At 55.4% G+C, this 25,646-nt stretch overlaps 7 protein-coding genes across 7 annotated transcripts; 2 read left to right on the top strand and 5 right to left on the bottom strand.

Moving 5' to 3' along the window:
* Positions 1-239: 239 nt before the first annotated feature.
* On the bottom strand, positions 240-1,694 carry SPSK_06268 (uncharacterized protein; the record flags this gene model as incomplete). Its single annotated transcript, XM_016732974.1, has 1 exon — positions 240-1,694. The coding sequence occupies one exon, from the start codon at positions 1,692-1,694 to the stop codon at positions 240-242; it is 1,455 nt and encodes a 484-aa protein (XP_016592327.1).
* Positions 1,695-2,802: 1,108 nt separating this feature from the next.
* Positions 2,803-3,605, top strand: SPSK_06558 (uncharacterized protein; the record flags this gene model as incomplete). The annotated part of the gene is made up of 2 exons (XM_016733260.1): positions 2,803-3,125; positions 3,182-3,605. 2 exons carry the CDS (start codon positions 2,803-2,805, stop codon positions 3,603-3,605), a joined length of 747 nt encoding a protein of 248 aa, XP_016592326.1.
* A 2,157-nt stretch (positions 3,606-5,762) lies between these two features.
* SPSK_06175 (uncharacterized protein) lies at positions 5,763-7,460 on the bottom strand (the record flags this gene model as incomplete). The annotated part of the gene is made up of 2 exons (XM_016732882.1): positions 5,763-7,181; positions 7,275-7,460. The coding sequence occupies 2 exons, from the start codon at positions 7,458-7,460 to the stop codon at positions 5,763-5,765; spliced, it is 1,605 nt and encodes a 534-aa protein (XP_016592325.1).
* Positions 7,461-8,805: 1,345 nt separating this feature from the next.
* SPSK_05864 (5-methylcytosine G/T mismatch-specific DNA glucosyllase) lies at positions 8,806-12,210 on the bottom strand (the record flags this gene model as incomplete). The annotated part of the gene is made up of 1 exon (XM_016732573.1): positions 8,806-12,210. The coding sequence occupies one exon, from the start codon at positions 12,208-12,210 to the stop codon at positions 8,806-8,808; it is 3,405 nt and encodes a 1,134-aa protein (XP_016592324.1).
* A 1,343-nt stretch (positions 12,211-13,553) lies between these two features.
* Positions 13,554-14,394, top strand: SPSK_06541 (exosome complex component RRP40; the record flags this gene model as incomplete). The annotated part of the gene is made up of 2 exons (XM_016733245.1): positions 13,554-13,787; positions 13,849-14,394. 2 exons carry the CDS (start codon positions 13,554-13,556, stop codon positions 14,392-14,394), a joined length of 780 nt encoding a protein of 259 aa, XP_016592323.1.
* Positions 14,395-15,119: 725 nt separating this feature from the next.
* Positions 15,120-18,205, bottom strand: SPSK_05898 (uncharacterized protein; the record flags this gene model as incomplete). Its single annotated transcript, XM_016732607.1, has 3 exons — positions 15,120-15,396; positions 15,447-15,510; positions 15,577-18,205. 3 exons carry the CDS (start codon positions 18,203-18,205, stop codon positions 15,120-15,122), a joined length of 2,970 nt encoding a protein of 989 aa, XP_016592322.1.
* A 2,648-nt stretch (positions 18,206-20,853) lies between these two features.
* On the bottom strand, positions 20,854-23,187 carry SPSK_05987 (uncharacterized protein; the record flags this gene model as incomplete). Its single annotated transcript, XM_016732695.1, has 1 exon — positions 20,854-23,187. The coding sequence occupies one exon, from the start codon at positions 23,185-23,187 to the stop codon at positions 20,854-20,856; it is 2,334 nt and encodes a 777-aa protein (XP_016592321.1).
* Between the last annotated feature and the right edge of the window lie 2,459 nt (positions 23,188-25,646).

Genomic DNA, 25,646 nt, shown 5'->3' with positions numbered 1-25,646 from the left:
ACCCGGTCAGACAGACATGGTGTTTGTACCTACTCCGGCCAGCGATGCATGTTCTCGGTCGGCAGCATCAACTAGTGTTGCTTGGTGGACTGGATCGACTAAGACAACAGCGCGGCGCGGGCAGTCGGTCACGTAAAAATGGCAGGTGATAGCTTGCGTTTCTTGTACTTTTTTTCAATTTTATTTTTTGTTGAAATTCAAAGTGTTTGGAAACATTTCATCGCCATCTAGCTTTAGTCTTACGGACTGAATTTGTCATTGTAAGGCGGCTCACCCTCCGTGTCATCCAGAAGGTCGTACAGGTCGTTGTGATAGAGGCCGATGTCTTCCAGCCTCTCCTGCACGCTCGGGCCAAAGCTCTCTTCATTGTACAGCCGGGCGACTTCGTCTCGGGGCAAATCGTGCGCCTGCTGAAGACGGGCCGCGAAGGCAGGTTGTTTTGTGCGGTCGGCGTCCCAGAACACATAGCCTCTCGCCCGTAAGGCGCCGTTGAGGGCCCGGTCGTCCTCAACGTCAAACAAAGGCCGATCAGTTCGCAGACTTGGACGATAGAGATTGAATCCAGACCCGTTTCCGAGCATCCCCTTTGGCGCACCACGATCGTCATGGTCGAAGACGGGCCTCTGTCGAAGCACCTGCGCCGCATCGTCGAGGAAGCCAGATTTCCACAAACAAACATACGACCCTGTAACGAGCCTCGTCTTCTCGATTCCGTCTCGGTGAGCCAGCTTGTACATAAACAGCGATTGCAGGCTGGCCGTGACAGAAAGATACGCGACAAAATCATTGACCACTCGGTGGGCTTTCGAGAACATGACGATTCCATGTCGCTCGTAGTCCATCCTGAAAAAGAAATACCAATTCCCGTCCCTAAGCCGCCTCTCGCTTCTCTCCATGACTGTTTCGAATGCTGGTGGGGGATCCTCATGTTCCAAATCGTGGCTTGTAAAGGTAACAGCATTTCGGCCCGATGGTCGAGACTTTGTGGCGAGGCGGTATGCAGTGGGTAAGGCCATGACCCGCGCAACAATGTCGTCTTCCGCAAGGAGCGTATGCTTATGAATGAACCTGGTTTGATAGAAGAGGACAGAGACCATGGCCTCCACGTCCCACGGGTGTATACGCGACAGAAAATGGTCGATCTGTGCGTCGGTCCCAATGACTGATTCGTCAAAGCCAGTACGGTATGACGGAAAGACATTGCCATAGAGTTCGACGAGGAAGAAGCCTCGCTGAAATGCAGTGCGTTCAGCTCGGGAGAGAACAAGTGGCGACAGGGCCGGCGAGGCCGCACCGTCACCGGCACCATCATGAAGCAAAGACCATGCTTCGGCGGCAAAGCGGTCGACAAAGTAGAGGATGCGGCAGACAAGACCACAAAATGACTTGATGTCTTGGCTCTTAGTGGGCGGTTCGTATACTTTGCCACCGAAGTAGTCGTTTAGAAAGCCGTGCTGCAGATTGATGTCCGCATTCGTCTTCATGTAAGGCACATGGCGAATGGCGAGGGCAATGGGGCGTACTTCTGGTTCGATGGCATTCAGGGAGACTGCCAGGAGGATGCGGTCTCGAAAGAGATTGAACACCCGGAGCACGGTTGGAGATGCCGCGAGAAAGGCCCGGAGATCATTGGGGTCATGTAGAGCACACAAGATCTCGCCAATCACCTCTGGGGGAATGTCGTGCAAATGCATGGCAGTTTGCGATGCGGCAGATTTTTGGGGGATTTGTCTCGAGGTGAGAAGAGCAGTTAGGAAGGACAGAATGTGGAATGAGGGAAAGAGGTTTGATAAGCAGCAAAAAGTGAGAGGGTGAATATACAGATGGAAGGAGGTAAGGAGTTAAATAAATTACAGTCTCATTGGGAAAGAGCGAGATTCTGCCTCACGATATCGTAGACAGTGAATTTTATACATTTATACTGTATATGCCACTGTGCGCCTGGTCTGGACTTGAAGCGCCTAATATTTCGAACATTGCGCGATGATTGGCGGCCCTTTGTACGACAACCTCTTGCAGTAGGCGCGCGCATCGATACTCTCGTGAATTCGCGTTTCTCAAAGTACCCTTTCCAGGCGCCAGCGGCCTCTTGCAGCCCAAAATTTTTACTGGGTGTAATGCATTCAGCGGTGAAACTGTTGCCAAAGATATGCCTCGTCGAAAGCCCACGGCCTCTCTCGTCCGGCCAACAGGTCGGTCCAGTGCAGTGGAAGGACGGTCGAGAGGGCTGGCTGTTCAGTATGTATCGTGGAGGCACCATTTCATAGGGCAGCCGACGGCCCAACTGCGTCCCCAACGTTGCCATGCCTGTCCTAGCCACACCGTCTTCAAAGGCCAAAAACCATGACCTTTCTGTGTATATGCGGCCGAGCCCGTGGCCATGATTCAGGCGACTGCACAGATTGGGAGCGCCTAATCTTTTCTCGTGTGTTTCCTGTGAGATTGAGGCTCGCGACTTGTTTGATCCTGAAAATGGCTGTATCTTCTCGGACGGAAGACAGCATAAACCAGGCTTTTTATGTTATACCGGAAAGCCTCGCTTGTCTCCATGATGCCCTGTCATGGATACCATTTTTTATATAAATGCTAGGAATCGAATGCTTTATTCTTGTGTAAACCAAGTCTTCCCTTCAAACACCATCTCAACTTTCTCATTTGCCATATTCTCTTTCTTAAGCTGCTACCTGTTTTCTTCCTATCTTGTTCATTTCCCTCACGCTTTTGCCATTGGCACTCGCTTTTTACCTTTCCCTAATTTCTACTTGTTTGATCTGTCTATATATTCGCATACGCGAATACATCATGTCAGACGACTACAGCAGCACATTCAGCTACAGCGGTGGGTTTGATCCCACCCATGACGTCGCCTTCTACAGAAGAAGGCACCGCGAGCTGTACCCCGGAAGAGGGTGGAGCTCCCCAGTGAAAGACCTTTACGACAACTACTCAAGCATGACACCAGATGTCAACGCAAAGAGGGCGAGATACGACACGATGGCATCCGAATATGGCGGGATAAGCCGGCCGGGGAGACGGACCGAGCTTATCGACGTCTCGAATGTGAACAGAGACGGTCATGCGGCTCTCATTGGGCCAGCAAGTGACTGCGCAACGACGTACCTGGAGTAAGTATTGCAAGCCAACCACGTACGCATGTGGATGTAGACTAATGAAACGGCAGTTACGCGCGAGGCCGACACAGGTTCTTGGACAAGGAACCGTATGCATATCAGACCCTCGGGGGGCGCTTCGAGCACGAGAGATATGCGAGAGACAACTACGACCTTGCCGGAGCTTTCAGAGATCGAGTGCGGCTCCACGAGCATGAGGCCGTTGACCATGCCCCAACCTCCTCTCGTCTTCGCAGTCCAAGCCGCGGCCGTACGTCTCTGGTGTCCACACTCGACGATCTGCCAGCGACTGGCTACGCAGGCCCGTCTCGCACCAGCAGATCCCGTGGCCGCTCTTCAGTACGTCTCGACGATGTCGATTTGCGCCTCCGTGAGCTGAGCCGCGGACGGACTTTGTCGACTTTCGACGGCGACCGTCGCCGTAGTCTGAGCCGCCCCGATCTTTACCGCCGCAGCTCCCGTCACTTCGACTAGGCTCCACGTTGCCCTGGGCCGTCCAATTGCACAGTGGTTCAAACGACTCGTTTTCTCATTACATTTCTTCCGAAAGTCCAGATTGGTAGATTGGTATCATCTCTTCTTTCCAAAGTTTGCTCAATTTCCTTTTCCCACTTAATATTTTGTCACCATCCCGCCGGTATTTGTTTTTGTTTATTCCTGCGCTTTTGAATTTACATGACGGTTTTTTGCTCAGTTTCTGTATTTTCCTTTGCTTGCTTTACTTGTTTTACTTGCTTTACTTGCTTTACTTGCTTTACTTGCTTTACTTGCTTTACTTGCTTTACTTGCTTTACTTGCTTTACTTGCTTTACTTGCTTTACTTGCTTTACTTGCTTTACTTGCTTTACTTGCTTTACTTGCTTTACTTGCTTTACTTGTTTTGTTTTTTGTTTATTTTTACTTATTTTCGGTTATTTACCCTTTGTTATTTTGCTCTTTATTATTTTGCTTTTTACTCTTTTGCTCTTTGCTCTTTATTATTTTGCTTTTTTGCTCTTTTGTTAGTTGTTCTTTGTTATGTGTTATTTTTGTTATTTTTGTTATTTTTGTTATTTTTGTTATTTTTGTTATTTTGCTATTTGCTATTTGCTATTTGCTATTTGCTTTGTTAGTTTGTCAGCTTGTTACTTTATCGATAGTTACTTAGTTAGTTAGCTAGTAGTTCTTATTTCGCACTCAATATATATAAATATATTTCGCGATATTCAGGAATATATGAAATAGAAGTCAATACTACGTGAGAGAGGCTCTATTTACAGATAGTGATTGTGGATTCTCCCGCGCCTGTAAGAGTGCGCTGGACGATGCAGTCCGAACACTCGCGGCGGTAGTGTGCGTCCCTTTGTCTATGGGGACTTGCGGATGTTCTATATTGTACGGCAATTCAAGGAGTTGGAAACACATTGAGATCGGAAATTCAAGCGGTTTGCCTTGACGACGTGCCGTAATGTCTCGGTCTCCAAATATGCAGTTTTGCAGTCCACGACTGTAAGAGGTGAAATGGGCCAATAGAATCACAAGATTTCAGTTTCCTATTTGGGAAGCGAAGGGGACGGACAGTTTTTAATTACAGCGTATCGTGGCGCTACAGACACTAGACATTGGCGGCGAATAAACCCACCGACAAACCCGATCCATTTCTTCTGCTATCTTCTGATTAAGAAAATTGACAGACTGAGAGTACCAAGTGGTAGTATCGCCAATTTCACCCGACGTCCCCGGATACGGCCATCTCCCACGATACGCTGCTAGGCGATGTTGTGTCTTGGGGGAAACGGACGGTGAAATGAAGTTTCGTCGAAGACTGGAGAATGAGGATTCAAGACACCATTGTTGAATCTGAATTTCGAAGGTGGATATGTTGGTATATTATAGGCGACGACACCAAAACGAATGTGTCTCCTGTTGCAAATCCAGACAACCCATATTCCCTTTTGCTTCACATCTCATTTGTTTCACGTTGTCCTATGCCTCTTTCGGCTCCTTCTTTCATGGCGTCTTCCTAAGAGCTTGCTGACGTCTGATGTGCGCGCAAGACATTGACGGTCACAAGGCCGCTGAGCGGTGCGGCACCTAAAATAGTCCGTGCCGGTATAGCTGGGAGAGTTGCTTTGCTAGGGGAGCGCGATGGGTTGGTAGATGATGGCAGCCTTTATTGAAGTTGGGAGATTTCAGTTCAGGTCGTTCTGATCCAAGATAGGCTACAGTACTCTTCCATCGTTCCTTGTTGTTCCAGATTTGCTTCACACAACATTTACGGAAGGGGCGACGTAGCTTGTCGTTATCAGCGACCGACGGAAACTCGAAAGGGTAAGAATGACCTGACAGATAAACCTAGCTGCGCCTTCTTTCAAGAATACACTGGCAAAGGTGCCATTCATCAAAATCTTAACGATAATTCAAAATAGACACGTGATTGGTTAAATAAGACACAAACAAAGACGGGGCTTGGATCAGAGATGGCCCCAGACTCCAATTCTCGTCAGCTTCATCACCATTCCCAACCGACCAACGTAACTCGATCCAAACAACGTGGGAATGCGACAGAAGATATGCGAAACAGAGTGGAATACAACAGTATGACGTACACGAGCAGACTCCCAGACTCCCCGACTCCCCGACTCCCCGACATTACGTGCAGAGAAATGCCAGCACCGACAGCACGGCCGCCACAAGCGATATTGTCGACACGCTGCTGCTCCGCCGGCCCGCGTTCTTCTTGTCTTCTCCGCTGTCTCCTGAAGACGGCGCAGTAGCCGCCGCCGCTGCCGAAAAGCCGCCGGCACCGCCACCATACAAACTGTCTGCTACAGAACACGCGCCTGTAAACCCGGCAGCCGCCCCTGCTTTCGCCGAGGCCAGCGGCTGCAAGTTGGCGGTGCCGGCGTTGCAGTGCGCGTACGGAGCCATGAAGACGCTGTTCGCTGCCTGGTCGTAGACGACGTAGGCGCCGCGCAGGAATGTGGCGCCTAGCAGCAGCGTGGCGCCTGCGTCGGGTTGGGGGATGCCCGTGCCTGGACCTGACGACGACGACGACGACAGGCCGTCATCCATGGCAATGCCTCCCAGGACGCACATGTCGGTCGTAATCTGGATGCCAAACTCGGACAAGGGCACGCGGACGAGAGCGGCGCCGTTGTTGAACGAAAAGTCGACGGTGCGCTTGAGACCCGCCAGGTTCTCCTTGCTGTGCACATCGGCGCCCAGACCAAGGGCCGTGCAGGGCACGGGGAAGATGGCGGCGTTGACGGCCGCGTCGGGCGCCCGTCCCGTCAGCCGCGCGTACTCGTTGCGGCTGCCCTGCGTCATGCTGGCGCCCAAATCCTTGGCGAGGGCGGCCAAGATGGAAAACGGCAGGATCGAGAGCGTCGAGCCTGTGTCGAGGACGATGGGTGCGCCCGAGTTGGGATAGGTCTTGCTCGCATTGTTGCTGCCGCTGCTCGTGCCGCTGCTGCTGCTCACCGTGCTGCCGGTGAGCCCAATCGAGTCCAGCTTGACCCAATACCGCACCAGGGTGTCCGACGGCGGCGGCGGCAGGATCGGCACGCCCATCATCGGCCCCGTAAACCGGTTCGTGTCCAGACCGCCCAGCACCAGCGTGCCCGCATTCAGCTCGTTGGCCGACGCCAGGCCGATGCTAAACACTTTGCCCGGCCCGCCGGCCGCGCCCTGCTCGGCCGCCGCACTCACAAACGTCGTGTAGTTGTGGTTCTCGGCGAACCCCAGCCCCAGAATTCCCTCGTACAGGTCCTCGCTCTGGCGCGCCACGCCAAACTGCAAGCTTTTGAGCGTCACGCCGCTGTCGGGCTGCGCCACCGTGTCGTTGTAGTAGTCGAGCGCGACGCTGCCCAACGCATACTGGATCTTCCCGCTCTTGTTCAGGTTGATGCTGGTGCTCGAGCTGCCCGGGTCGTACCGGCCGCTGGCCAGGCACTCCTTTTGATCGACACCCGTCACGCCGTTGCTCCGCCCACTGCTGGCGCTGGACGAGCTGTTGCAGCTCGGGTTGACCCAGAGCTCATCGGAGCCCGTGTCGACGACCACACGGACCTTTTGACCAGGCGTTCCTATGCTCACTGAGGATGGTCAGTAGAGACGAGGCACGTTTCAACAAACAACAAAATGCCAGCACATACACGTCACCAGGTAGGCCACGGTGGATAGGTTTGTGAGAGGAATGTCGGCATTGCGTCGTGACAAGCCGTTTGTTCGACCCTCCGCCTGTGTAGCCGACAACGAGAGTGCAACTGGTCCGTTTGCGGTCTCAGCGGCAAGGACGTGGGCTGCCGCTAGCAGAAGTGTCAGCGCATTTGCTATGCGCGACGCCATTGTGCTGGCGTTATTGATATCGCGATGCTGTGAGTTTCGGTTCGTATGCGGTGCTTTAGGCTGGCTAGACAATGTGCCGTACGTGCGAGCTCTCTGCTTCTTGTATGAATTGAGTTATTGTCTTCCTTTAGTCTCCCTCTTCAACAGAGCGCTGCTGGCCCGTCGGGAAAAAGGAGTCAAATGCGACGTTTGTGTTGGCCTCGGTTTCTGTGCCAAGCCGTCGTAGCGTACCAACAGACAAAGAATGAACTGTGGCAATAGAATAGAAATAGATACCAAGAACGCCGAGGCTGGAATCAAATATACGGGCAGGGACAGGGAACAAAAATGAGAAAAAGACCCGACGACACGGGTGTGATGAGGAAGACGAGCACGCTCACGATTTACCCTCACACCTGTCTTCCCATCGACTCTTGGGAATATGAGAGCGAAACGGCATGGCAAAAAGCACAGAACCAACAGAAAATTCAAATATACGTATTGTATGCGGATGGAGTCCAAATTACAGAAATAAAGACCATCTGTTGGACAGGCAGAGTGGATAGACAGCAGTGCGTCACGTACATACGGGATATATCATTCTCCTGCAGGGTAGCCCTCTTACACATTGCACAGCGGCACGGCCGAGAAAACAGTATTGCAAAGGGAAACACGATAAAAAAACAAAGAGAATGGAAAATGAGAAGAGGCCGTCTGGCCTTGGCCAGATGACATGGCTGTTTAGCCTGAACATCATCGGAGGCAAAATACGTGGAGAGAAATGCAGCTTATATTGCCGCTCAGCGCTCGAGACCATATGACAAAGTTGGGGTTATAATGAGATCGTGGAGAGGCGGCCGGGCAAATAAGACGAGACGAGGAAGCAGAAACAGAAAAGAAAATTAAAAGTTAAAATAAAACATGAAAACAGACGAAAAGGACCAATCGACTCTCGGATCTAGAAAGTCGACGAGTGTTTGTTATATGCTAGACAGAGACTGACTCGAGTCGTTGGAGTCGATGGAAGAGGAGGATCTTCCAGCCTCAACGCATGGTGACGGAAATTTGACCACTTTGTTTAATTCACGCGTCACCGGTAGTGTGTTTTGCGGAATATTTCATTGGCTGTATCAGGGGAATAAGTAAAGAAGACAACAAAGATGCAAAGGAAATCATCGCAAAAGACAATCAGACGATGCACAGATTTAACATTGTAATAAACTCCGCCGTGATGCAGCCCGACTCAACTTGGTTCAAGGCTAGGAAAATAAAATAAAATAAAACAACAATTTCACATTTCACATGTCACATTTCACATGATCCGGATTCAAACGATCGCTCATAAACGAGCCTCCATTCATCCCCTTCACTCATCCTCTTCTTCGATCGGAGCGGGCGTCCGGCGCTCGCTTCGTCGCTTCGGCCGCCGGTGCTGCGAGCTGCTAATGTTACTGGCAGAGTCCTCGGGCTTGAGCTCAAAGAAGTCGTCGCCTGCGTCCCAGTCGGCCTCGCTGGCGGCGCCCGGGTCGTACGGGTCCATGGAAAATTCGTGCGGATGGACCGGCACGTGCATGCCACCGCCAGGCGCGGGCGTCCCCGGTACAGACCAGGCAGGCCGCTCAAAGTCGTTGCCCGATGGTCCGCCACCCCCCGACTGCGGCAGGACATCGATTTGCGCGGCGGCCCCACCCAGCCCGCCGACCCGCCGCTGCTGCAGTCGCATGGACAGGCCGGCGCTGCGCTGCCGAAGACCGGTGCGCACCATCTCGGCACGCCGGTGCAACACCTCAAAGGCGTCCTCGAGCGCCTCCATGCCCAAGTAAATCTCACGCTCAATCTCGGCAAGGGCGGCGACTTCCGCTTCCTCGTCCGTCGACACGGCCTGGCGCGTCGCGTTCGTCGACGCCGACGACAATGCGTTGGAGAAGTTGCTGATGAACGAGGCCGGCGTCGCATTGCGTGACACAGGGTTGCTCGCCAGGCCGCCGAAGCCGCTGGCTGGCGTCGGGCCCCGGGACATGGGCGTTGGACCTCGCAGTCCCATGGCCGGCGTCGGGCCACGCGACGTAGATGGAATGGATGTGGCTGGGAAGAAGCCGGACGGCTCACCGGCAATTGGCGTGGCCACGTCGTCGTCGTTGGTGTCGGCGCCCGACCACAAAAAGCCGTCAAAGCGGCCCGATATGAGAATCTCCCACTCGGACGGGTGGATGTCCGCAATCGTATGCAGCAGGTCGTGCACACTGGGATTCTTGACGAGGTACAGCGTCGTCTCAGCGTCGCGAGGCGCTGTGCCCAATCGGTACAGCCGCTGAATGGCAAGGCCAGTCTTGATGATAAAGTTCTGTCGTGGCTTCCGCATCGGCGTCGGCGCCCGCACGGTCGGCACCAGGTCACGCGAGCCAGAGAGCAGTGCGTTAAACAGCGGACGCTCGTCTTGGCCGAGATTGGTCAAAATTGCAAAAGCCAGCGTCTCATCGTCGATTTCCTGTGGAGCCGACGCGGGCGCCGAAGCACAGTCGCGCATCCAGCGATCCACGCTGGCACGGACCTTCTTGTTCTGCCGAAGGTAATGCTCGCGAAATTCTTCAGCGATATCAGGATCGATCTTGACAGGTGAGGAAGGCCGCACAGGAAGGCCCGCTGCCGCGCCTGTGCCGCCACCAACAGCCGCGGCAGCGACTGCGGCAGCGTCCAGGCGCTTCTCCAGCTCGGAAATGTTGACCGGAGGCCACGTCGGCAAGTCAACACGGCCGCTCACTCGCTCAAGCACCTCGCCCCAGCCAAGGCCGCGGTGTACATCGCCGCTGGATTCACAGACCACGCAAGAGCATCCTTCTGCAGGGAGCTCCCGGGAGAAGACATTCTCAAGGCGGTCTAGGAGACGGCGGGCAACTGTGCGGTGTCCGGTAGCAACGGCGACCGATCCGTGGCCTGAAAGCACACTGTTGTACTGGTTGAGGAGGTTGAAGAATGGCTGAAACAAGGTCTCAGCACCCTGCAGCGGAGGGTTCATAGGACGCGCAAAGTTCTGCCGGGGTAGGACGGCTAAGAAATTCTTGGGGATAGGATTTGGCAGACCGCCATTCTGCATGAGATAGTCGATGCGAGGAACCTCGACGATTGTGAGAGGCGGCGGTGGTGGTGGAGCAGGAGGTACGGCGGAAGCCATAGACGCCGAGGTGTCGTCGTCCTCTGGGCTCTCCGTAGCGGACAGCTCCGAGCTGCGAGGACTCCCTGGGGCAGGAGATGGGGTGTACAGACGGTCGGCAGCAACGGCGGCAGCAGCAGCCGCTGCTGTGCCACTTGGGAAGCGTTGTGGGGGGTACTGGAGATGAGGATGTGGGTGTGGCGGTGGTGGTGGTTGCTTCCAGTCGGCACCAGAAGCGAAGAATTTGGGAGACGCTTCGGGGTTCGGCGTCTTGGGGGATGAAGATTCCTGAGCAGATTCTGGTGAGAAGTCGGCATCGCTGGCCTCGGCCGGCGACCGACGTCTTGCGTCCTGTTTTGAGGCTGTAACCTGCGAGATCTTGTCACGTGCGCCTACCGTATATGTGGCTTGGCTGGAAACCAAGGAGTTGTCGGAGGGAGCCGACTTGGATAGGTCGTGCGCCGTCGTAACACTGCCGCCAAGTGTGGAGGGTGTGCGGCTCTTCCTAATCCGCACTCTGCTCGTCTGACTCTTGTGCGTGTTTGAGCCCAGTCCGGGATCCAACTCACTCTTGTCATCATCTTCGTAGTCAGAGTCCTTTGCATCCTTCGCCTTGTCTTTGGTATCGTCGTCCTTGTTTTCGCTGCTACCCTTTTCGCGTGCTTTCTTTGTGCTAGATAGATTAGTGTCAGGTGGGCTGGGTGGCCGGTCATGGTGACGGCTGCTGGCACGGGTGCGACTGTTCTTGCGTGACGACGGTACCGAGCTGTATGCCGCCGACGACTTGTCTTTTCTAGTCGCACGTGAGCCCGGTCGAGAGTCGTTTGCACTGGACGATTTTGAGCGCTGCATGCCGGCGGCACCGGCACTGAGATCGGTCGCATCAGGCGTCAAGGGGTCGCCTGTGCGATGTTTCACAGACCCGGCCGATGCCCGTGACGGGGCCGATAGATCTTCACGGCTGATTACCGACTCACGGCTAAAGGCTTTGTTGACAGACGGGTATGGCAGCCGCTCGCGGCTGCGGCTCATCTCCGGAACGAGGTCGCCGGTAGAGGAGGAGATCGAGAGGGAGGCGGAGCGGGGCTTGGTGTGCTCGTCGACATCGGGGAGCGATGACGACGTTCCGCCTCCCGTCATGGTAGACGACCTCTTTTCACGCCGCTCAGACGAGCTGCCGTCCTTGTCCTTGGTCCGCCGCCGGCTGCCGCTGCTCGTTTTGTGGTTCGCAGACGATGACCGGTGAGGCTTGCTGCTGCTGCCGGCGGATTCGCCGTCGGTCAGCTTGCGTCGTTGGCTACGAGAGAGGGAAGACGACGAGGGATAGACAAGGTCGCTCTCGCTAGTGCGGGTCTTTGATGAGCGGGGTGCCGAGCCCGAAGACGATTTGTGGTGTGACGAGCGGTGGGACAGCAGCGACGACAACGCCGACGGCGAAGGCATACTGTTGCGGTGTTCGCGATCTCGTTCACGGTCCCGGTCCCGATCCCGGTCACGGTCGCGGCGCTCAGACTTGTCTTTGCCACTGGAGCTCACGCGGCGCTTCTCCTTGACCGGCCGGTCGTTGGCGTCGACATCACCGGGGGTGACGGTGGAGGCATCGCGAGGTTTCGATGCCATGGGAGACGAGGTGAAAGAAAACGGGGTCGAGAGGGGAACGTGTGAAAGCTGGGCCGATTTTAGGTTGGGCTCAGAGCGGTAGATTGAGGCCCAGCGGGCTGTTTTTATATGTCGACGTCCGCCTCTGGCGAAGCGGTGAGGTTCAAGGTTAGGCGAAGACAAGATGTCGGTCGACTCTACTCAAGCGCAGAGGGGAAGCATGGGGGCGAGAGTCGACGCCGATGAAAGGCGGTCGATAGGGAGACGAAGAAAAACGAGATGTTCGAAGCAACAGAGTAAAGAAATGTTTGGCTGAAGACAAGTAAGCTGGCACAAGTACTGTAATGCTGGTTAGACGTGACGTGGAAGGCCTATGTCGCTTTAGCGTATCGTCGCAAACGAGTGATGGTCGACAAATCGCAGAAAATGGTTGTCGAAAGTGAAAAGTGTCGAGATTGCAAAAGGAACAAAATGGTGAAAAGGGACGGCAAGCAGAAGCCGAAGACGCTGAGACAGAGAGATGTAACAGCAAGAGCGAGTCGAGGCCAAAAAAAAACCACCAAACGCTGACGAAAGACAACGCAGGAAGGCGCACAGGAAATGCTAGCAACCAGAAAGGATGCAAGGAAGGCACGAGCGGACTCGGCCAGCACACACACCACCACATGAAGTGCAAAAGCAAAGGCCGTAGGCAGGAGCGACGGGCGAGCCCACTAAAAGAGGGGAACTGCCAGCACCTGGTTGCAACCACAGCTCGAGATGGGGAGAAATCACCACGGCAAGCACACAAAACAAAGCGAAGGCAGGCACCTGCCCCGTTCCTTCCTGTTGTGCCTTGTGCCTGATTGGCCCGTCCGCGCGGCAGCACCACTTCTAAGGCAAGACGCCAACGCCCAACGTCAGCGGGCAGAGCCACTCGGGCACTTGTTAGCACTTGGCATTTAGCCCTTTAGGCCTTCATCGAGCGACGCAAAGGCAACCCTTAGGCACGATTGTGCTGTCTCACAGAGGGTCGTGGAGCGTGGGGTCCGGCGGCTAACGGCTGGTTGACAAGGGGCAGGAAGGCGGTAACAAACCTGACAAAGCGGGGATCATTCCTGATTTGAGCTTAATTTAGAAAACGGTGTGTAGACTTTGGTTTTGCACAGCCATGCACGTATTTTCATGTACCTTTCTTGTACCATGCTCAGCAGCCACTGGCCGCTAAAAGAGCTCCACCAACAGCGCTGCACTGCGTAAGTGAATAATTTTTTTGAAGCTTCAACGTCGAGCGTCGTGACAATCGCGCATTGGGAAAAGAGGACACAGCACACAGCAGATTGCACTCCCAGGCCAATATCGACTCCCTCCCACAATTACACGGAATGGCTGTGCCTACACAACTAGTTCTCCCGGGCGACGACGTCGACCCGACGGAGCTGCTGCCGCCTCACCCGGCCGCCGGCACCGACAAGAAAGCAAAGAGCCCCCCACCGCTGCGTCTCGGCCCCGGCCTGCGTCTTCTTCTGCCCTCGGGCCAGGTCGTCCCGACAGTGAGCGGCGAGCTGGTGGCCGACCGCCGCAAGAACCTCCTTTGGGTGGAGAGCGACGGAGGACGAGTGCGCGCCCACCCTCCCTGTCTGCCATTCTTCCTTGGCCGCATTCACTAACCATTGCCAGTACTCTCCCACCACCGGCGACCTCGTCATTGGCCAGGTCCTCCACACGACCGCCGACAACGCCATCGTCGCCCTCGCGCCCCACGATGCGCCGCCCCTCCGCGCCGTCCTCCCCGTCCTCTCCTTTGCCGGCGCCACGCGCAAGAACCGGCCCGATCTGCACGCCGGCACGCTCGTCTACGCGCGCGTGTCGCTGGCCGCCAAGCACCTCGATACTGAGCTGGAGTGTGTCGATCCGACAACGGGCAAGTCGGAGGGGCTGGGCCCGCTGGTCGGCGGCATGGTGTTCCCCGTCAGCCTGTTGATGGCGCGGCGGCTGCTGATGGCGTCTGCCGAGAAAGCGGGCGTCGCCGTGCTGGCGGCCCTCGGCGAGGAAGGTCTGTCGTTTGAGACGGCCGTGGGGCGCAACGGCCGGCTGTGGGTCAACAGCGACAGCACGCGGACCGTGGTTCTTGTGGGCCGTGCGATCACAGCCACAGACGCGCAGAACCTGGACGTTCAGCAGCAGCGGGCCCTCGTGAAGAAGCTGGTCCGCAGCAGCGGGTGAAAAAGTTCACGACGTGTGTTGACATCAGTACGGTGGTCTGAAGAGGCAGCACTTTGTCTACTAGGGACACGCACAAAAGCACAGGGCCCGTGGACAGCGCCGCTCTACGTGGCGACAAGGCCCAGTTTGGTGTTTCACCGCGACACAAAACGTGCGCAGCAAAACATACGCTGCATGTATGGCATAGGTTCAAACGCATGTCTTTCTGATGGTGCATGCATGGGCAGAGGAAACGTGCTTGTGATGCTCTGCGTCGCGGCAGACAAGACGAGGCAGACTGATCATTGCGCTGCATTGAACAACAGACACCGATCCTATGAGCCCGAGGACGGGTTACTACGCGATACCAAGATACATTTGGAGGTCACTTCACTTCATGCATAGCCTGCAATTGCGCCGTCAGTTCGGTCCATCGGCTTGAACAAACATGATATAGCATTGAATAAGAAATGGTTTCTTAGGCTTGACAATAAACGCCGGCAGGTGTGTCCACCATGAACTCGCTGTGTGGTATATGAAGTGTGCCGCTCCCTTCGAGGCAGGTTCCCGCAAAGCAATACAAACGTGAATAAAAATGCAGCACAATTTTTTCACCTGCGCCCCTTCCTTTGTTTGCCTCGCATGAATGATAGCCAAACAAGAACCCAGAAAATAAGTAATTAAGAAAAAAGGAAGATAGTTGTACAGTCCAGTCGTTTGGGGGTCGGTAGTTCTGCATAGACGGTTTACGCATACGCCATTGGCTGATCAATGACCTCAATCGGCTCGTGGTCAGGTTGCACACCGTGCTTGTTGACCATGTGCCGTCGCCAGTTGTCCTTTCGCGGGAAGGACTTGCCGCCGGGCACGGAGTAAGGGCAGCCTTCTTCGGTGCAGTGGTACTTGCGGCTCTTGCTGTGCTTGTCGTTGATGTGCCGGTCGAGATGTGTCCGGGTACCGAAGCGCTTGCCACAGCCAGGAACTGTACATGCGTGTGGTCGCTCGTGATAGCGTTTGTGGTGGCTGTCACATTAGCAGGTGGTTTTCGACAGGAATATGAGGAAGTAACATACTTGAGCTTGTGGATCTGGTCAAAGACACGGCCGCAGTCGTCGCAAGCAAAGGTACGGGGAGAAGCTATTGGAAACGTCAGTATCGAGACCGTATAAAGAGGAAAGGCAGCACGGGCAAGAGAGGTCTTACAAGAAGATTGCCCTGGAGTCGAGCCCTGGTTTGATGCAGGAGACACCGGGTGGCTGGGGATGATGGAGCCAGGTACGGAGAGTGGTGAGTTGAAGTTGCCTGGCTTTTGCGGGGTTGGTGTCGTCGGTATGACCATGCCTGGTGGTAGATTGCTGTTTGTCGAGTTCGACGACAGTTGGCCGGGGCTGCTTTGTGGGGTTTGCAGCGCAAACTGCGGGAGTTTGCTGTTATCTTTGCCGTACTCCATGCCCTGCATACTGTTGCCACCGTTCATTTGGTTGATACCGTTGAACGGAACGGTAAATGGAGGTGCCAGCATGCCGTTGGGAAAGTCGCTCTGGCTGACAGGCGTCATAAACGGCCCAGCAATCGTCGGGAGGTTGCCACCATTCGGCATGTTCCAGTACTGCTGTGGGATTTGCTGTGGGATTTGCTGTGGAATAGTCTGGTACATGTTGTTGCCGACGACAGACATGTTTGCCGGATACGTAACTCCGCCGTTGAAGCCGCCGGCGAAGGTGTTGTCGCTTCCACCGACGGTGCCGTTGTCGGTGATGGTGTCGTCGGCAGTGTTGTTAAAGTCGCTGTTGCTTGGCACAAATCCCATCTGCTGGCCTTCCCCGTAAGCAAAATTGTATCCGCTGTCGTCAAGACCACGCATAAGTTCATCGAATTCAGCAGGGTCGATTTGTTGCCCGCCGCTAACGTTGGCTTGCTGGATTGTATTGCCAGGTGCGACTTGTGTGGCCTCTGCAATTTGTGTATCTTGTGCGTCTTGTGTGTTTTGGGTGTTTTGGGTGTCTTGCGTGTCTTGGGTATCGGGGCTAGAGTGGTCAATCTGCGGGTCAGATGCAGGAACAGCATCAGGCTGGGCGGGAGTGGCGACTTTAGTGTCTTCCGGGGCCGACACTGACGGCACGGCAGTGGGTTCTTGAGGAGACGGGGCATCGGTGGCTTCGAGGGAGGCCTCGGTGGGAGACATGGCTTGTGCTGAGGCCTCGACAGGTCCGGAGGCCTCCTCTTGCTCTGCCTCAAAATTGGAGTCAGATGGCGATGCCGCAACCGAAATTGATGGGACATGCGGCACGTCCAGAGAATCGTCGTTTTGGTGGTCTTCTACTGCAGAGGGTGGCGATTGTTCAATGCGGTCGAGCTCGGCCGTCTTGTGGACGAACCGCTCGTCGTCAGTGGCAGGCGCCCAAACGTCTCGCGGGTTGACCGTACCGGGAGCTGGGAGACGGGGACTGGGAACAAGCGGGCGATAAGAAGGCGAATGCGGCATAAACTCAGAGGGTTCGGGAGTAAGTTCTGTGCTAATGGATCGTGACCCCGTCGGCGGAGAAGAGATGCCGCGATCGCTAGTTTGGTCGGGCTCCTCCTTAATGCCGCGATCACCCTCGGCGACACTGGGAAGAGGCGAGGTAGGGCTCAATGGGAGCGGCGAAAACTCGTCGCCCGTCGCGGCTGTGCGGAGGCTATCAGTGCGCGAAACGGTTGGCTTCGTCGGTTTTTTCGAACCGGTCGCCGCGCCGGCCACAGCTGCTGCGGAAGCAATATTCGCCAGGCTCGACGCAATCATGCTCGGAGGCTCGCGGGCGTACGAAACAGGCGACATAAGGTGCGAATTCGGGTCCGTGGGCGGCGACAGCGGTGCTCCCGAATAGTACTCCGCCGATGCACCAGTGATATACTGTGTGTTAACCTCGAAAAAGGACGGGTCAACGCCCGTGCTATTATCGTCGATACCTTGTTGTCTCATGAGCCATGTGTGGTGATTCGAGGGGTCGTATTGATTGAAGAACAACTCGACAGGCGAACGTGCGCTGCTTGGGCCATGGTCGGGACGGCTCGTTGGAGACCGCGATGGTGAAGACCGCGTGCTGCCGTGGCGGAACACCGCCGCGGCACGGTCTGCAATCGTTTCCAGTGTGCCGGGGAGCTTATGTGACGGTCGACCCGTAAGGGTTGTCGAGCTGCGCTGGCGCGGCGCCAGTATAGGATCCTGGGAACCGACAGCTGGGAACGTTGCTGCCGAGTTTAGTGTCGGTGGCGGAGGATATGATGGCTGCGGCCCTGCAGATGACGCCGACCGTGGGCCAGCGTACGGGGCCGTATTTGTGTTGATTGGGAAGCCTCTTGGCGGAAGGGTCGCACGGGCTGGCGCAGCGACGCCAAGTGCAGCAGGTGCTGGAGCTGCATTGGCGGCTGAAGTTGGTTGCGGAGCGCCGTCGGCGGGCGGCGGAGTCGGTGACGAGCCGGATACGGCTGGCTTGCCGTCTTCGGATGAGTTGTTGTCGCCGAGCGTAGCGGCAGGATCCGAGGGACCCTGCACTGACGGGTCGACAGCACCCGGGCCAGCTCCGGGAGGCGTTGGCGGCTTATAGAATAGAGGATGGAAGACTTGGCCTGGCGGGCCCCCGTGAAAGCCCTGCCCGGTGACACCCATCTCGGCATTTTCGGCGGCGATTTTCTTGTGGTATCGATGCTCCCGTATGGCTCGCAAGATGAATGGAAGGACAAGGATGAAGATCAAAAAGGCGCCAACAACGGAGCCCACGACAGCACCGGCGATGCCGCCATGTGAGAGCGACCGGGCCACGAGGTGGCCAGCAGCTGTTGACGGAGACATGCCGGAAGATCTATGGCGTGGTATGTGAATGGGGGGAAGCTAAGACTGAGTCGGCTGTACGCCTCAGAAGTCGACGTCGTCAAAAGTCGGGACTACCAAACCAAAATGGAGATATTGGCGGAATTGGCGACTAAAACAAATGAGATCTACTCGGCCGTTGCGTGCGGGGGGGATATGTTCGGTATAGTATGCCAAGCGGTCAGACGGCGCGCAGATGTCGTGGTGTCGCAGTACAAAAAGTATCGAGTGAGGCTCGATCCGAAGCAATGGGATACCGGTAACAAGGTTGGGTGGACGACTGGAGACGGTGGCTTGGGATGGGTCTGCGCAGTCGAAACCTGTCGTGCTGTCGATTTTCGCTCTGTCGCGGCGAGACCCGAGATTGGTATACTCTTTGATCTCGTTCGGATCTAATCCACGCAAATGCCGCGTTACGCCGCGGTGTTGTGCGACGGGAGCGGCATGAGGGAGACAACGGGTACAGATGCTGAAGCGAAGAGGAGTGAGGTTGGAGGAGCTGGGTGGGCTTATGGTTTATACGCAGGTCGCTGATACGCAGGTCGCGGAGGCGGCGCCCGACGGACGATGTGAGACACTATTGTGCTGTGCGGTACGTGGAATGGGCGTCGCGAATGGGGGGCGGGTATCGTGTCCGAATATGACTTTGGCGCAAAGGCGAATTGAACGGCCGTGAAGATTGGCGACAGTCGACAACAATCGACAAGATTCAAGCTGTTGAGGCTGTCAGTTTGGAGAGTAGAGGCTGGAGGCTGGCTGGCTGGGAACACGAGAGTAAGACAAGAGAACAGGGGAGGCGAACGAGGGCAGGAGAAAACACAACTAAACCAGCGCACGACCCGACACACGAAAGGCGCGAATGACGAACCAAGACCGAATAGGAGATGGCGGCGGGCGGCGATGGCAAGCTGGCAAAGTAGGCCAGGGAAAGCAACTGGGGACAAGACCAAGAAAAGCTGAGGGCTAATAGGTGGCACTAACGGAATGGGGCGAGAGCGAGATGGCGGTGGAGAGCAGGTGTGAGAGGGCGCCGATGGAGTGCCGCAGGAACATACTGCAGCACTTAATGGCAAAAGGCAATCGGAAAACGCCTACGTAAATGAGACAGTGAAGCGGTCGACAAGGTAGAGAAAAAAATAAATAACGGCACAAAATAGACGCATCTCCTTGAGAAGGGTCAGGAGAATCCAAGGTTCTCTGGAGGCAAGAACGGAACAAAGGCGAGAGGCAAGTGCGATCGTGCTTGCGTGGAGTGAGGGAAAGAGCAGGCGGCGTACCATATCGGCCAAGTGCCACGAATTTCGAGGTAGGAAAGTCGTACTTTACTTTCCAAGTGTGAAGGATACCTGAACATTTGCCAGTGTCCTTAGCCGGTTTTAATCATTGTACACTCTGTGCAGCTTACGGTGTCAATTAATGTGGGATGCCAAAGTGTCTATCAAGTGGACTGCAAAGCAAATAGAAGGCAGTAGCGAGGCGCGAAGAAAGATCCTGCGGCAGCTGCGAGAGACCCTCTGGATCGATCCTGCCGGTAATACTGCACACCGCTGTTGCTCGTATCTTACTTGGGGAGTACGAATTAATGGCATAGCGATACGTGGGCTCTGTCGCAGATTAGGGAAGGCGCAGGGCATCGGGCAACAAACAGTTCGGGTAACAGGAAATACAACGGCGTAAGATTAATTACGAAATACAACGACGGGAAAGAGCAACCGCGCGAGTCCCACGCGGCCGCACGTATCCACAGAATGAACCGCCAGAGGGCCTGTTCGCGCGGAGAGTCTAGGTCAGTAACTCGGGCCAACAACAGCATCATCGAGGCAGTGTCTGAGCCTCATTCGAGGCCCAACAAACGCCTGGCAAAATGACAGCACAAGGAGACCCATACTATAAGCGGCGCCAAACAAAGTTAGGGAGTAAATCCTCAAGTCAGGCCATAGCAGATAGCAAGCAAAGTGGAAATAGAGGCGGCCATGTCAGAGGTAATTACAAAATAATTACAACTGTCGTGAAATAGTTGATAGTTGTCCGACTCCAAACAAGTTTCCCGGCTCAGGTCCGGAGGCCTCGCAAAAATTAAAACCGGGGCCTAGAAACTAGAAAGCCCTCCCAGGGCGCTAAAGAAGAACACGCCAGCATGTGGACATTTACAGAACACACAGCCCACCGAACCAAGCTATCCAAAGTAAGTTAAGAAAGGTTCACAGCGTGTATTATTATGCTTAAAATTTCAAAGTACTTCCAACCTAACAAGGCTGAGCTTTTCCTTGTCCAAGGAGAAACTCTTTTGCTTCGAAAATCGAGTGTTGAAAGGCACTACAGCTATTGACATAGATAATATGCGCTGTATATTTAAAGATTGAAATATAGAGGATAAACTTTCATAGGTTTTTTTTTTTAAAAAAAAAAAAAAAAGAAGAAAGAAAAAAGATCGAGTTACAACACCCTTATTCTCATAAAAGGTATTGACCAAAATACACAAACTCACAACTCATAACTACTCACAACATATATTGGTGGACATGGAATTACAGCTGCCGCTACTATACGAGTACACTTAAAGAGACCGATGCTAATGAGCCAAATGCAAATGCCAGTAAACAGTACAAAAATCCGATTCAAGAACAACTTCAGCCCTCGTGCCGCCATATGTACACGCCCTCATCCGTCTCGTTGTGGTTGGTGTCTGGTGTCGGCCTCGTAGAGGACGCTCTCGATGCCGATGCCGCTGCCGTTGGTGTTGTCCGCCCGCTCTCTGCCGTGGCCTTGCCCTTTCCTTTGTCCGCGCTGCTGCTCGTGGCGCTCGCCTGTGACCGTCGCTCGTCGCCGGCATCGTCGTCGACCGGAGCCTCCATGTTTCCCACCTCCTTCTCGTCCTTCTCGTCCTGCGGCGTATCCAGCTGTTCGCCTTCCTTGAGCCAAGCGAGGGACGTCCGCTCAGGACTCGAAAACTGGCCCGAGAACAGGTCGTCCTGTGGGTCAACCGAGACGCGCTGCGGCGAGAAGGGCCTCGACCGGCCGCGGCTACTGGCCGGCGTCATCGTCGGCCTGGACAACTTTCCTTGGTGCGCTTTTCTGCGCGACGCCGAAGCGGCCCGTCCCTGGAGAGAAGCCGCATCGCTGCCGGTGGCCGATGCAGCTTCGGCTTCGGCGTGGGCCAGGCTGTCAAGACTCTGGTATTGGTGCTGGTAGGGCTCGACGGCCAGGCTGTCGGCTCGCGCCTGGCGTGGTTGTTGCTGCTCGCGTGACGCCGAAGCCAGTTGACTCGAGGAAATGGTAAGGGTATGGTCGCCGTTTTCATCGTCACCCTCTCCTTCCTCCTCCTCTGTTATCGATGCTCCCTCATTGGCCGCATCTTGCGATCGGTGGGACTGCCGTGACCTTTGTGATTTTTGCGACTGCTGTGACTGCTGTGACTGTTGTGACCGTAGGCTCGAACGTTGCCCTTTCGTCGGCGAGCGACCGCGCTCTTGATCCTGGTCTGGCTTGCGACCCAGTATGCTACCACCCGTCAGGATACTAAAGAAACCGCCGCCGCCGCCGCCGCCGGTGGACGCAGTAGCGTCATCGTTTCCCGTAGCACGGCTGCTGCTTCTGGCATTTCCATTGATCGTCGACACCTCGCTCGCCTCGTCGTCGTCAATCCCGACGTCGTCGCTGTCCCCATCGTCACCAGCATCCGCATCGTTGTCGACCAGGTCATCGTCCAAAGTGCTACTCGATATCGGCGCACCGCCACCACCGTTTCCGCCGCCTCCGAGCAAGGACAGCTTCGGTGCGACACCGGAGCCTAGGAAGCCACCGGCGCCCGACACGACGGCATGGGAGTTGCCAACAATGCCTGTGCCATTGGACATGCCGCCCAGCAGCAGCCCGCCGCCGCCGCCGCCGCCGCCCAAAGCGTCGTCGTCGTCATCGTCGTAGCCGTTGCGCGAGAACAGGTCGACGGCGCCGTCCAGCACCACATCGAGCCCGCCGCCGGGCCAGCCCTTGCGGGCCAGGCTGTCGAGGATGTCGACCTCGGCGCGCACGAGGTTGCGGCTCGCCTGGCTCACGGTGCCGCTCATGTCGCGGCTCTGGTCCAGCAACGTGACGGCGTGCTCGCCCTGGCGCACGGTCAGCGCATCCAGGGCCGCGGTCATGGCCACGAGGTGGTCGCGCATGCGGCCGACGTCGCGCTGCCGCGGCTTGCGCAGCTTGACGCCCTCCTTCTCGAGGCGGCGGATCTCGCGGCTGGCGTCGCGCATGCCGGCCGCGTAGCTCTCCTGCTCGGCCTCGACGTCGGCGCCGTAGCGGTCGAGCTCGTGCACAATGGGCAGCTCAAAACCGCGGTACACCGTTTCGGCCAGGATGCCCTGCTGGTTGGCCATGAGATAATACAGCCCGGACGTGGCCAGGAGCACGTCGGCCGTGCACGACGCCTCGTGCAGGCTGCTGCCGCTGCCGCTGCTCAGGAGACCAGCACCGCCGATGCTGCTCCCGCCGCCGCCCCGCGCAGAGGGACCCGGTGGGTAGGGCTGCGCACGAGCTTCTTTTAACCGTGCGCAGGCCTCGAGGGCGCTGCCAAAATTGGACGCCGCGGCCGAGACCTGGCCCAGGGCCACGCGGTACGCCTTGGCGCTGGCCGACAGCGTCTCGTAGGCGAGGCGCGACCGGTCGGTGTCGTCGTGGGAAAAGGCAAAGGCCTGGCGCGGCGGGGGCGCGGCGACGGGCGCAAAGGGGGTCGACGAGCCGGGCGCGAGGCCCGAGAGGGAGGGGCGCATCGTTGAGGCAGTCATGGGCGGTGACTGTGCGGCGCTGGGAAAGGAGCTGTAGCCGGAGCTGTATGCAGAAGGACCCGCGCCGCTGTGTGGTCCTGTGCTGGGTGATTTGGTGACGGAGTAGACGGAGAGGGCCTTGGCGGCCGAGGGAGACGAGACAGACGAGGGTCCGGCCGTCGCTGGAGTGGCTGGCGAGGAGGGCATGGTTGCTCTCGCTCCGGCCCTACGGCCGTTGTACTAATCGTTCTGTCCGTAAGAGGGTACACCAACGGCGGAGAGAGCGGTAGATAGGAGGAGGCCGGCAGAAAGGAGGTTGGACAGTCGAGTGACGACGAGGGGAAAACCCTGATGCGCGTGCTCGTAACGTATAGAGAGGTGTGACACCCTGTTGCCGCTTCTTCGTCCCGCTTCTTCGTCGAGACGTACGTTGTGGAGGTGCTGTTGGGGCCTCGTGAGGAATTGTGGCTTGTAGAATGCGTTGCGCAATAGTAGATGGGTTGCATTGAAGATTTGGAGATATTGCGGCATGTGGCCAAAACAGGCAAAGCAAGATAAGGGAACGTGCCCGCTAGTGTTAGGTGCGAGACAGGCACGGGGTCCCGCAACGTCGCTGTTATGTCAGCAGGGTTTAACGCGCAAGACGCTAGAGCAGTCGCGTTCCAGGGCGTGGTTGAGCTCCACGTTTGTTTACTCTCACCACAACCCCTATTTTAACATCTTCGAAAGAATGATTCTGCAGATACTTCAAGTCGAATGCTTGAAACATGGGTAGATTGCCATATGATCGTGGCTATCATGACGTTGCTGTGTATCGCGTTTGTTTTGGTAGGGATTTTAGAAGTTTCGCCGCTGCTGAGAACAGTGATGATGATTTATAAGGGCAAGCTATATCAAGAAAAGACACATGACAAGATATCAAGGTAAATGTTTCAAGAAAAAGGGAACCACGAACCAAGAGAGCAGAATCTCATTGAGACTGAAGTCATGGTTGATAAAATGATGTATGTGGCAAGCACCTAACCTTTTTCGAGTCTTACCTCCGTCACCGATATTGTCACTGAAAAGGCACCGTCCATCACTCCATGTTGTCTCGAACCGGGAACCACAAGTCTTTGTAAGAAGAGTCGGCGAGGCGGACAGTCGAGAGAGAACTCTTGCCAGATCCCTCTTTGAAAAAAGGGAGTTTTGACAAGAGCCCAATCAAGAGAAAACTCTTGCCACCGTACCGCGGCCAAACCAACGTCATCACCAGGGTGAAACCCGCCGTACTTTCGTCTGCTCAGAATGAGGGAACCCACACAGCATCGCCGCCGACGTCAGTGGGGCTAGAATCAATCACAATGTCAGAATGTCTTGCTGTCGTGCGGCTGTTCTTGTTCAAAGGGAGTTTTGACTTACCCACGCAAAACATAGCCCCAAGGACTTCGACGGCTGTGTCGAACGGGTAATGTCGGCCAGGAAAAGGCCAAAACATCGCCACGACAGATTTTGTACGAGCTCTTAGGGTCAGAGACTTGTAATTCGACTGGGTCGTACTTGCGGCTCCCGTACGATGCTTGATGGCGTGCTGGTAGCCCGTCATCAAGCGTCGTAAGGGAGCCACCGATCCGCAGACGATTTGGGAGCCGCGATAAAGTTGACTCTCTTTGAGAGCGAAGTGTGTGAAGAAAAGAAGAAGAGTGGAAGAAGAGAAGAAGAAGAAGAAAAAAGGAGAGGGGAAGAAAAAAGTTAAGGAGAGCAACAGATGTGATATATATATATGGGAGAAAATGGGTGGGGCAGTTGGAATCAAAATAGCACGAGACGGGGAAGGTGTGCACTAGAGGAAGGAGCGAGCGAGACCTCAGCTCTGCAAACAAAATCCGTTGCCCAGCAATGCCCAGTATTTGATTCATAGCAAAACAATGGTTAGGACGTACGACGGATACCAAAGGAGAGACTCAACCAGTGGCGAAGAGGGAGTGAGAGTTGTGCGATGTCGAGGAATGCCTTTGGAAGCGTATTGTTGGCATTGCATTACACATTCGCAGCCTCGAGGCCTCGCTACTGAGGCCTCGAACTGCTCTCATACCCGACGCCATTGTCCTCTTTTTTGTTACATATTGTAACACGCTCGAGAAGAGGCCATCAGGTACGGGCTGTCAGTTTGCATTCTGGACCGGCATTGGTGGTCGTTCTCGCCTTGGTGGTATAGTAGAACGAAAGGACCAAAGAAGTCACGCTGTGGCGACAAAGGTGGTCGTGCCTTCCCATAACAAAAGCTACCCGTAGCTATATACGTCTTACGAATATAGGTTGTAGAGTCTTCCCTCGCCATCAATAAACAAAGCGATTCATCAACGAGCAGTCCACCTGACGCTGAGGTCGATCTGACCTAGCAATCACGTTGACTTGCAAGCTGAGCTCAGACAGTGCGCGAGATTGACTTTTGAAGAACCTTTCTTTATTTCTTATACTTAGGAAGCAGCTGACACGAGACGCGATGAAACGAAAGAAGCAAACAAAACATATTCAGACAAGAGGGACGCATTGCCCAAACAACCATGGGACAACCAAATACAATCTCAAATACGGAAACACTGACGTACGGAACATAGGACACACGGCCAATTTACTGCCTTCTCGACCGACACCTTCTTACCGACGAGCTCCTCCGTCCCTCT

This window comes from Sporothrix schenckii (genome assembly GCF_000961545.1).
Source record: "Sporothrix schenckii 1099-18 chromosome Unknown Cont38, whole genome shotgun sequence".
NCBI classification, from domain to species: Eukaryota; Fungi; Ascomycota; class Sordariomycetes; order Ophiostomatales; family Ophiostomataceae; genus Sporothrix; species Sporothrix schenckii.
This window is presented reverse-complemented; position numbering and strand designations above follow the sequence as displayed.